This window comes from Elephas maximus, chromosome 4 (assembly GCF_024166365.1).
Source record: "Elephas maximus indicus isolate mEleMax1 chromosome 4, mEleMax1 primary haplotype, whole genome shotgun sequence".
In the NCBI taxonomy this organism is placed as follows: domain Eukaryota; kingdom Metazoa; phylum Chordata; class Mammalia; order Proboscidea; family Elephantidae; genus Elephas; species Elephas maximus.
In genome coordinates this window covers 52,445,697-52,457,748 of record NC_064822.1, presented here as the reverse complement: position 1 = coordinate 52,457,748, position 12,052 = coordinate 52,445,697, and the positions used below count along the sequence as shown (strand labels likewise).

The 12,052-nt window shown below is 48.0% G+C and overlaps 1 protein-coding gene across 8 annotated transcripts in view; it reads left to right on the top strand.

Moving 5' to 3' along the window:
• PFKFB3 (6-phosphofructo-2-kinase/fructose-2,6-biphosphatase 3) overlaps nt 1–10,016 on the top strand; it is a 98,734-nt gene extending 88,718 nt beyond the window's left edge. For 5 of the 8 annotated variants that reach the window (XM_049882036.1, XM_049882034.1, XM_049882030.1 and 2 more), the window contains 2 exons: nt 815–988; nt 7,157–10,016. In XM_049882036.1, the coding sequence (XP_049737993.1) occupies nt 815–988; nt 7,157–7,243 (261 nt within the window). In that variant the 3' untranslated portion in view covers nt 7,244–10,016. The other 3 variants (XM_049882035.1, XM_049882031.1, XM_049882032.1) reach the window with 2 other exon arrangements.
• The last annotated feature ends 2,036 nt before the right edge of the window (nt 10,017–12,052 follow it).

Sequence of the window (12,052 nt, the reverse complement as noted above, 5' to 3'; positions counted from 1 at the left end):
ACTAGGTAGGAGAGGCCCGCCTCATCTGAGATATGGGGCTTACATTCTTCTTAAACTTTTCCAGAAGGAAGGCCCATCCTCAGCCCATAGCAGCCTGTTATGTTGATCACAAGGCTGGTGTTTGGGCCTGGCTGGCGGCTTCTGCCTCCCTTAGGTTTTCTGGGTCTTTAGTTTCATGGCTGATTTCGAACCCTTCATTTCCTGTCCTAAATCAGGGCATTTATGTGGAGCATGAGTTGTTCCATGTGTACTCTGCAGAAAGGGAGGGGTCCTGGATGCCGGACCAGCTGATCAGTGGAAGGCAAGCCCAGCAGATACGCCTTTTCCTCTCTTCCTCTGTGCCTGCCACACTGTGGTTACCAGTGAGCCTTGCCTCCTGTCATCCTCAGAGCCCGGCCTCTCTCCTGTACTCCCCCTCCCTGTGCCTTTCTCAGAGTCCAAAAGCAAAACTCTTTTCTTGGACCTCACTACCTGCTGTCATTGCATAACTTGTTTGTGTTGAACTGAAGTGCAGAATTTTTACTGGTCTTCTTCCCTCACCTGCTGCATCTTCTGTACTTTGCACACATCCACTTATACTTGTCCACGTGGTGTCTTTTGAAATGATCCGGAAAAGGAGCACAGGAGGAAGTCATCCCCTGTTCTTGACAGCTGAGGGTCCTAGGACAAACACAACTCCATGATCCCAGGGCCTTTCCCCTGGTTAATCTTGTTTCACTAGAATCCAGAAGCAGAGAAATTTTTTTTTTTTGCTTATTTACCTTTCCCCTCCTTGTAACTGTCGCCTTCTCTCCTTTGTCTTTGTCTTGCTTAGGATGCAAAGAAGGGACCTAACCCGCTCATGAGACGCAATAGTGTCACCCCACTAGCCAGCCCTGAACCCACCAAAAAGCCTCGCATCAACAGCTTTGAGGAGCATGTGGCTTCTACTTCCGCTGCCCTGCCCAACTGCCTGCCCCACGAGGTGCCCACGCAGCTGCCTGGACAAGTTAGTTGATTCCCTCTTCCTCCTTTGCAGTCACGTCGCCTACCTGTGGGTAGGGAGAAGAGTACCCCATGGGGTACAGGAATGGCCTCAGACACAGGGGAGCGTGTGTATGTGTGTGTGTGCAGCAGGTTGGGAATGTGGGGGAGGGGAGAGAATAAGAGAATGTTCCTCTGAAGTTTGGAACACCGTGGGGGTCCTCCCTTGCTGACACTGGTTGTGTGCGCCTCCCGCTTCCTGAGACACAGTGCGCCTCCCGCTTCCTGAGACACAGAACCAGGCAGAGCAGAAGAAATAGTGATGAAATGCCTGAGTTCCACCCACGTGAATAGTTTTCTCTGAAACAAAATCTGTAGGCAATCTCTAGTTCAGAAGTCTCTTCCATTCCGCCTCTGGGCCCCTTTGCTTCCGTGTGTGGCCTGGGGACTTCTACCTGTCACATGGCCACGCCTGAGTATTTTCACCTGTCTTCTTCTCTCGTGATTGCTCCCCATTACAGAAAAGCTGGAGGCAGAAGGGGCCCATGAAACTTGTCCTCCTGCCGGAAACCAGCACAGCCCCTTTAGAACCCTGCAGCCTGACTCTAAGGGCTGGGTAACGAGGAAATGACCACTTTCGCACTGAACAGAGTTACTTCAGACGGATGGGAGGGAAGAGAAAGAAAGAAAAAAAAAAACAATAACAAACAGATTTCACTTATTTCTTTAGCTTTGAAGATTAAAGGCTAGAAGATTTTGATTTTTGGGTGTTAAGATTTATTTTCGTAAGACCAGTCTTTTCCTCAAAGACAGCCAAGAACCTTTTGCAGATATGTGAGATGTAGAAATCTCCCGGCACAAGTTTTGTTACCTCCCAAGAGTCCCCCCCACCTCCACCCACCAAGCCTGGTCTCTTACAAAGAACGAGCTAAATGCCAAATTGCATTTGTTGGTGAACTGGATGTGTGATGCAGAGGCTACTGTCAGTGCTGCCTCTCCAGACCAAAATCTTCTCAGATTTCCCCCACAGCTTACTTAAACTTGGCGGGGTCTGGAAATCTGATGTGGAGGAGGACACCTTGCGACCTCGGGCAGGTCGTGTCACCTCTTTAGGCCCCAGATTTCTCATCTGTGGAATGGGGGAATAACACCTTCTACAAAAGGCAGGTCCATGGGGGTAATTCATGCCAACTGTCTAACATGGTGCGCGTGGCATGTAGTTAGTGCTCTGTAAGGGTTAGATGGCAAGGATTAATGAGAATTTGAATTGTCAGGCTACTTCACCTTTCTGGGCCTCAGCTTCCTTCTCTTTTAAAATGAGAGGGTAGGACCAGGCGATCACTAATAAATAGTTCTTCCGGTGTAAAATCAGAGGATGTTTCCTGTGAAAACCGAGAAGAACAAAAATAGTGTAACTATAACTTTCCATTTTGTTATAAATGTAGGGTCCTGTTCAGAAGTGTAGAGGCCGTTGTTATAGCTACTTGGGGGGAGACAAGGCTGGACAGGAGTTAGGTGATGACCAGAGACCCCTGACCCCAGTCATAGGACAGAGTGGCAGATGCCCTAGTCCACTCCCCACCTCCCATGACTTTGAAAGGACAGTCCTTCAGCAGCCTGGAACCCGTTGGCTGTGCCAGGTTTGGGACATTTGACAGCGTTATCCCAACAGAATGCACTCTCATTTCAGATGACTTGGCCCCTGTGCCCTGTCTCCCTACTGACTTCTCTCTCAACTTTTTCTCTCTGCAGCCTTTGCTAGGGAAAGCCTGTTTGTAAGTATTTTTCTCCAAATCATTTTGCTGTGCTTGTACCTCTTTCTTGTTGCTTGCCAGTTTGAACCCCTTCCTGTTCAAATGTTGAGGCTAACGATGGTTCCTGTGAAGTCTGAAGTCTTCCATGGGGGAAAGGGAAGATGGGGATGGGAGGAGGGGGCAGGGACTCCACGACTTCTCAGAAAAGGATGTACAAGGAATAACTGCGGCCCAGCAGTTTGTCACTGTGTTCTGTTGCTGCTACTGCTACAGGTTGCATCCGCTCAGTCCCTCTCAGGGTTCTGGGTTGCTGTTTGCAATTGGAATGGTCTGTGGCTTGGCTTAAATCCAGTGTTTCTCTCTTAGAGTCAGATTTTGATGGCAGGCTAGGTCTGTGCCTGCTATAGCTGTCTTTTAAGCTCCTTCTCCTCCCTTTGTAGACCGCCTTCCTTTTGAAAGGAAATTTACCCACAGCCTCATCTGCAAAGCAAATACCCTAGGAAGTACTCAGGTGGAGAGTGTGTTGTAGGCCTGGAGCCCTGCAGCCTCTCCCTCCCTATCCTGGTGGCGACCCCTAGAAGGCTCCAAGGAGCCCTCCATGCACGGGAGGGTTCCATGTGGAAACCATTCTTCTGGGTCAGGTGGTTCTGTATCTGAATCTGCTCCACCTTAATAGTCATGTCCAGGATTGGGTGCAGGTTTCAAATAGACCTATCTGGTGTCCCCCTTTCCTTCAGCCAAAGCTCTGTGGCAGAAAGTTTCTGGAGAAGCACCAGTTGTAGCAGCCACTGGATAAGTCACTGTTTTCATTGCTTCAGTAATCCCCAACCACAGCAGGTACCAAGGCCTTCACATGACAGAGTTTAATAACAGCCACCATAAAATATCACCCTACCCCACCCCACTCCCAAGTCATTCTTACCCCATTGTCCCCTTTGTGCTCATTAGGTTCCCTTGACTGATTTATGCTGAAACTGAAAACATTTGAAGAGTTCAGCCTGATGAGCTTAAAAAAGTGGCTTGTTTTTGGAAAATAGTTTTTTTAATATCGTACTTAGCTTGTGGTAGTACCGTCAAAAAGCCAGTTGCCATGAAGTCTTTTCCGACTCATGGTGACCCTGTGAGTGTCAGAGTAGAACTGTGCTCCATAGGGTTTTCAATGGCTAATTTTCTGGAAGTAGATTGCCAGGCCTTTCTTTTGAGGTACCTCTGGGTGGACTTGAACGTCTAACCTTACGGATAGGAGCTGAGCGTTTGCAGCACCCAGGGACTCTAGTGCAGTACCACATGCAGTGCTGTATTTTGTGGTGCTCTACAGCTCACGGAGAATCTGCTTGCACACGTCCAGTGTCTTTGGGCCTTAACATAACTTCGAGGTAGGCAGGGCAGTTACCGTCTCCATTTAATAAATAAGGACTGAAGTTAAGTACATGCTGGTGATCATCTGGCTAGGAAGTAGTAGAAACAGGTCTTGAACGAGTCTCCTAATTCTGAAAGGCGGCTTCTTTTTCTCTGCCAGTTTCTGGGAACAGTCAAGGTACTATTTACTTACCTGGCCCCAGAGGTACCTGATGTTTGCAGCCCCTGGGGCACTGCCCCAGGTCTGTTTGACTTGGCCTCCTCACCCCTGCACCTGCTTGCTTTCAGCTGTGACTAAATGTTGTTTACTTAATGGTGGATTTTCTCCATTAATTTCCGTCTTTATAGAGTAAGAGATCTTCACAGTCCATTATCTCTGTTATCCCCTGGAAGCTAGCATTTATACATGGAATACTTGAGAATCAAGGGTTCACCTTGTATGAAAACTGGATTTGGACCCTGTGGCTTTACAACTATGCATAACCTGGTCCTGTGACCATAGCCTGATGTTGCCAGGGAAGGAATCTTCCTGCTGGAGGGTGGCATCTGCAGTATATCCTCAACTCTCTAAAGTTGAACTTGCCCACCTCCAAGATTAATAGCGCCTTTGGCTAGACTCCCTCTAGCTCAGCAAAAACATACTCTATGGACCCGTCCTTCCTGACTCTACCCTGGAGTCCCATGCCCAGGCCAGCCTGGCAGTGGGATGCTCACAGAGGCACTAACCATCAGGATTGTAGACACATCTGATTCTGGGAACTGACCTGGGCACCAGGACCAAAATCATTGAAGTCAGACCGAGCTGGCTTTGAATCTTGGTTCTACTACACTCTATCTTTAGAGCTCTGGGGCAAGTAACACAATTCTAGATCTTAGTTTCCTTACCTATAACATGGAGGTAATAACTTTATAAAGTGGTGTGATAATGAGAACATAGATACAGCACTCAGCCCGATGTCTGGCACATAGTTAGTGCCCAATGGCCGATAGCTGCTATGATTTTTGGGTGAGTGACTTGGTGCCCTCTAACTGTAGACACGCCTAGGTGTCACTGGGTTTGGGCCACACCACTCTGTATTCTACACCAAGCCAGTGAGTTTCCTTCTCAAGGACAGCGTTAGCACCCAAAGACGTGGGAGTAGGGACAGTCCCTGGGGTCATAAGGGTTGTGGCCCGACTATCCATATTCTGAGGTCTGTTGCCTGTAATCTTGGCTTCCCAGTAAAATGGGAAAGAGAGCCCAGGACAGAGGGCAATGTGGCCCTCTCCCAGGTCTGCACTGGCTGCTCGGGGACCCAGAGGCCTTCTGGCATTCATGATGCATACACCCTTTGTTTTTAAATTTCAAATAAATGCACACTGAAAAGAGAGTACTACTGAAGATTTTTTCTTTTTTAACCTCCTTTTTTTTTCCTTTTCCCCACTATGCTTGAAAGACGAACTGTCTGTCACATTTTCTCAAAGTTTTCTCCTTACTAAGCCTTGAAAAGGTAAATGACTCGGTGCATGCCCCTCCTTTGTCCTCACTGCATCTCTGAGTCCTGGCATCTCAGCCTCTCAGGCATCTTGCTCTGTGTGAAGACTGGCCGTTGTGAAGTTTGTGGCTCATATGTCTCAGTGCCAGAGTTCTTTTAAGAGCGGCACCATTGTCTTGAGGTCCTCTCTATCTTTCCCTCTTTCCGGTCTGTCTCTCCTCCTCCCCCTCCATGTGTCCTGAGCCAGGGGCACCGTGAGTGAGTGCTGTGGATATAGCCCATTCCTTGTGGTCCTCCTCTGTCATTGTTGCATTGCCATCATTTGTGGGTGTCAGAAGTTGTGCTCCCCAGCTGGTGTTGTCCGAGGGCAGGTTAGAGCCAGCAGCTGTGGAGGGAAACAGCACAGCTCACTGTCCAGCTCCAGAAGGTGGCTGTGGTTCTTTCTAGATGGGAGGGTTCTGGGTACCATACCCTCCAGGAGACCTACCCACTCATGGAAGGTTTCTCACTGTGGTGGTTTGAGGACCAGGTCACCTGGGTTCCTGAGTCTGTGCAAGAGCAGGCCCAGATCCAAGTTGGCTTCATTGCTGCCTCAGCCCTGAGATTCTCTTACCTAGAGACTTCTCCGGCCTTGGAGCCTCAATTCTGCTGGCCGTAGGAGTGGACCATGGTGATCCTTATATATCTGTTTGCCTGGGTTCTGCTATCTCTTCCCATTCCCTTTAAAAGAGTCTCGGTGGAGACACTCAGGGTCTTAGAGAATACTTCTAAAACCTGTGTGTGTTTCTCTTCTGGAGGGGTAGATTACAGAGGGTCGGTAGAGTCCTCTACCTGCAGTAGGAGCCATCATCTGTCCCCAGATGATTCAATTTTTCTACTAAGAAGAGTTTTGATTCTGGCAATTTCTTAGGGGTAGGGCTTCCTATTCAGAGCACTTTTATTAGAACTAGAAAGGGAGATTTTGTGACACCTGCCTTCTCTGCTGTGGCCCCTCAGACCCCACTCACCTCGACTGGGCCTTCTGCTGTGTCCACCCAGCCCAGTCATCAGTGTGTTGTCATTTGCCAGTCTGGCATTCCCAGAATTTGGATCCCAAGAGCTGGGGATGTGTGGCGGTAGCTAATTTGGGAGGAGAATGCCAATGCTTATTTAGAAGGCCCCGGCTCATCCTCTGAGCTCACTGTGTGGGGGGTAGAGGGCAGCCATGAATTTCTAAAGGACCTTGAGGATGACGTTTGCTTAAATACCAGCACCCAGCTCCTGCCAGCTCACCATTCTTCCCGGAACAGCTGCTGGTTTTGAGCTAGGTGGTATTCCTCTGCCTGCCCCCCTCACCTCCTACAGGCAGATGACAGGCTTCTCTGCTAAGAGGGTTCCCAACTGTGCCCAGCCCCCTTCTTCTGGTGTGGCTCTGATGGGTTATCTTACATTTATGTTCTGGGACCACCCCTGGGCCCACTTCAGCCTACTTAGTTGATCATGCTTTTCTGGGGTTGTTCTTGTTTGGGGTTCTCAGTTGCTTGGCTTTGAGTCTTTTGCTTGAGAGGCATAGTTGACAGGAAATAATAATTCCCTGCCCCCTCTCCTCTTTTCTCCCCGAAACAGAACATGAAGGCTCCCAGAGCAGCACAGACACCTCCCCCAGGGGACGTTGAAGAGACGAATCCGGTTCCAGCCCATTTCCATTTCTGAAGCTTTGCTTGTGCTCTTCCATCAGCCTGAGGCCACAGCGATCCTGGGGACTTCTTCCATGACTGGGTGGGGGTGGCGATAAGGGGGTCTGCAGGTGGGAGAGAACCCGCGCTTCCAGCGGCGTGTGGGGGCCGAGGCACTCAAAGGCCTTTTCTGTGTTGCTCTACAGACCACCCTGTCCTCTGCCCCCTCCAGTCTTCCAGGGATGTCTGGCCTCAGAGACTTTCAGGAGGCTTGGAGAGTAGGGTGAGTGAGTGGTGGATAAGATGCGAGAAGGCCCGGAGGAGGGAATGTTGGATGCCTCCGTTCCGTTCTGTTTTGCTTGTTTTATCTTGGCCTGGGATGTTCACAGCTGGTCAGAGGACAGTGGCAGCAGAATTCACAAACTAAGGAAGAGCTAGATGCTAGTTGCTGAAGTTTAAGGGGTATTTAAAAGCTTTGCATGGTTCTTTGGAGCCTTGTGGCCTGAGAAGAAGCCTCATGGAGAATGGACTTGGGCATGTGGGGATTTGGAGCTGTGGGAGCCACGCTGGGATATGGAGAGATGAATACTTTTTTCCAGAGAGATCCCTGAGCTGAGACTTGCTTGTCAGCTAAGCCGTGACACTCCCGTGACTCCCACGTTTCCACGTACATCCCAGGTCTGTGTTCTGCCTTGGACGGAGATGTTAAAGGACAAATGAACTATTTTGCCGAAACATGCTAGCTTGGGCCTCGCTCTCACAGGGGGCTCCTTGTTTTCTCTTGTTTCCTGCCTGTATCTGGAGGCACCTGAGAGCATCACTCTCTTGGGGCTGCTTGGTTTTGCACTTTGTTATGGAAGACGTGGACGAGAAAGTTGCACTTTAAGGAACTTTGGGTTTGGGTTATATACCCTTGGGGGCTTCGAGCCTCTGAAAGAATGGGGGATTGGGCATGCCCATGAGATGGGGAATCTCAGAGAGATCCCAGTAAATTGACCAGGGATCGAGTCTTCAAGTAATCTAAAGACTGCCTCTGGAAGCTGGCATGGAGAAGCACAAGGACCTGGCTTCTTCTCTTCAGGACTTTTCTTACCCCCCCGTTTCCCAGGTGGAGACAGTGGCCCAAGCAAGGCCTCATTAGATGCCACTTCCTCCAAGGGGCTGTCTGTGGTTTCCCACCGGGATCCAGCTCAGTTCCATAGGTTTTTGTCAACCATCTGCTGTATGCCTGCCTATCTCTGTGCTGGGTACTGTGGGAAACTCAAGAGAATAAAATGTAGTGCTTGCCTTGCCTTCATGGCCCCTGGGATATTGGGTGGTAGAGGGGAGGGGAAGGATGGAAGTAGGGCTTATGGGACAGGTGGCCCTAAATAACTCTTGTTTCTGCCTATTGGCTTTTCCTTGTTGCCTCCAAGTAGTAGGGGCAGAGAGGTGTCTCGAGGCCCAGAAGAAACAACTTCTAAATTGAGCGGTAGAGTCTGTCCAGATGACCCTTTTAAGGATCTCTGGAAACTGCTGCCAAAGGTCACTTTTCTTTCCTGTCTTCTGCAGTTGAGTCCTTACGTCCCTTGCCCTCCTATCTCAAGGGAACGGTTAACTGGAAGTTAGACACCTGAAGCTGGGAGTAGAAAGAAAGAAGCTCTTAAAGAATGAATGCACTTTCCCTGGTCAGGATCAAGGGAAACAGGGACATGCTTCAGATACCCTACAACTGTGTGGTTTTCACACCAAACCATTCAATTATTCCCTGCCCTTGCCCCAATTTAATTGGCTGTCTGCCTGAGAGAATGTCTGTGTATACATTCCTGTACGACTTAAGTCTTGGATTCTTATCCCCCTTTCCCACTGTCTTGAGTATTGTCAAATACTGTGTGTGTGTGTGAGAGAGAGAATGTGTGTGTGTAGGTTTTATTTTTAGACATGAAGGGCCTACAACTTTGCTCTTGAGAATGGTTTTCTTACGTCCCACTTTCTGGCAAGAATGGCTTCTTTCTTGTTGTCAGAGCAGACTTCTTTGAATACAGACTTTTCAGTCTTATACAAGTGAGGGCTTTGAGAGGGTGGATTTTCCCCTCCTCTCTGACTACTTAAAATAAATACACAAATAAATAGGGCTTTGCCTGACATAGAACTTTAATTTGGTAAGGGCTGGCCGAGATGGGGAAGGATAGAACACAAACGTGCACGCGTGGGGAGGGGAGATCTTGGAGAGAAGTCGGTTGCTGCTTTACTTGAAAGCCAGTGATCTGACCTGTGGGGAGGTGTTTGGAGGGCATGTTTGAGCTACAGTCACGGAGCTTCTCCTGAGAGGGCTGAGTCTCATTCTCCTCCCTACTCTCACCCCACCCCACAAAAAAAACAAAAAAAACAAAAAAAAACTGGGGCCAGTCTTTTTAACTTTGTGTATTTGCTTTTGGATGAGTTTCACCCTCCTTATTCTGTCCTGAGAGTATAACCTTGGGCAAAGCTCTTCATTTGGGAGGAGAAGAGAAACTGTTTGAACCACACCAATGATGTTTTTCATTTGTAATACTTGAAATTTATTTTTTTATTATTTTGATAGCAGATGTGCTATTTATTTATTTAATATGTATAAGGGAGCCTGGAAATAGAAAGCTGTGTATAGATTGGGTTTAGTTGTTAATTAGTTTAGGGGCCTTTTATGTGTGACTTACGACTTATCTGTGTTCTGTATATTTGTCTGAATTAATTACCTGGGATGAAGCTATGCTAGCTTTCAAACAGGGAATGCCTTTCAGAAATTTGTATATTTTGCAGTTGCCAGACCAATAAAATACCTGGTTGAGATACACTGATGAAGTACGCCTCTGGTCCTTTCTTGGGGGGAGGAGGAGTCTGTAATTGACATTTGTGGTCCCTGCACCAGACTCTACCATTTCGTTCTTGACCTTCCACTTCTTATCTTCCTCTAAACAGGCCATTCTGATATAGGTGGTCAGTTGCTTGCGTTTGGGAAATAATAAGCCACGTCCATTTTTATTTCTCTCCTTGCATACCCTTTCCTCCTAGCTCTTTGAAACAGCAGCAGCTCTAATACAAGCATTGCATGACATAACAAGGCCCAGGCAGAATTACAGGAAGGCATAGTTCATTATGCATTTCTTTCACTCTATTGTCCCACAGCATCCCCCTTCTAGCCTCTTAAGTTCTCACAGTAGACCTTCTATAGCTACTTTGCCATTAACTGGTTGCCAAAGTTGTTTCCCTTCTGAAATTCAGTATCTTCATCTCTACGGGGAAGGACACTGAATGAGAACCTACATATGGTTATAAGGAAACACTCGAACATTTCCTTCAGGCAGCGAGTGTCGTGACCTGGAGTGCTCTCACTGGGCTGACTTTTTTCCAGAGTACCCCTACTGCTCCATATCAAAAACATTTCCTATTCCCTGTCTTAGGCTGGGTTCTCCGAAGGAGCAAAACGAGTGAATGTGTGTGTGTGTGTGTGTGTATACATATATATGTATATATATGTATGTTAGAGATTTATTTCAAGGAAATGGCTCACACAGTTGTGGAGACTAGCTAGTCCCACCCAAATCAGTGGGTCAGGCATCAGGCTGGAGGCTTCTGACTCACACGGTTGCAGGGGCTTATGAACCCAAAATCTGCAGGTCAGATGGTAGACTACTGGCTCACGCCCCAAAAACCGGAGTTGATAAGTTGGGTGTAGGATCAAGAGAAGGCAAGCTTTGCCAGAACATCCATGTATATATTGGATGCAGGCCACACCCCCAGGAAACTCCCCTTTGAACTGATTGGCTGTTCACATCAGATCACAAAATGGAGAATGATTATATACTATCTGCCAAACCACTCAGAATCACAGCCTAGCCAAGTTGACACATAACCTTAACCGTCACACTCCCAAATTAGTCTTTCTTCATTCCTTACGCTTTTCCAACCCTAGCTGTGAAGAGAATAGGAAGGAGTCAGCAATTTGGCACCTCCCTTTTGAAATAACTTCCAAACTTAGTATTTGCAGACAACGGTGATGGGACAGAGTGTTTTGATCAAGAAGCCTTGCCCAGTGACAGGTGTAAACACTCACTCACATCCACACTTCAGCCAGAACTTCTCGAGTTCTGAACATGTGTTTTAGTTCTCCTTATGTGTTGGGTGAAGTCCCTGGGTGGTACAAAGAGTTAATATGCTTGCCTGCTGACTGAAAGGTTGGAGGTTCAAGTCCACCCGGAGATGCCTCAGAAGAAAGGCCTGGTGATCTAATTCCAAAAAAGCAGCCATTGAAAACCCGATGGAGCACAGGTCTACTCTGACACTTATGGGATCTCCATGAGTGAGAGTCGATGGCAACTCGTGGTGGTGGTAGGTGTGTTGGGTGCTAGGGATACGGCAGTGGCCTCGACGGACACAATTCTTGCCCCCAAATCAGGTCAGTCTTTTGAGGCTATCTACCAAGGAAATTAAAAGACTGCTTTAAAACAGGACATGCACGTGTTTAAGAAGCCCTGGTGTTGCTCATGGTTAAGTGCCTACTAACCAGAATGTTGGTGATTTGAAGCCACCCAGCGGCTCTGCAGAAGATCTACTTCCATAAAGATTAAAACCAAAGACCAAACCCATAGCCATCAAGTCAAGTCTATTCTGACTCATACAGATCCTATAGGACAGAGTAGAACTGCTCCATAGAGTTTCCAAGGAGCAGCGGTTGGATCCGAACTGCTGACCTTTTGGTTAGCAGCCAAACTCTTAACCACTGCAGCACCAGGGCTTCATAAAGATTACAGCCTAGAAAACCCTATGGGACAGTTCTACTCTGTCACATGGGGTTACTATGACTTGAAAATAACTTGATGGCACCTAA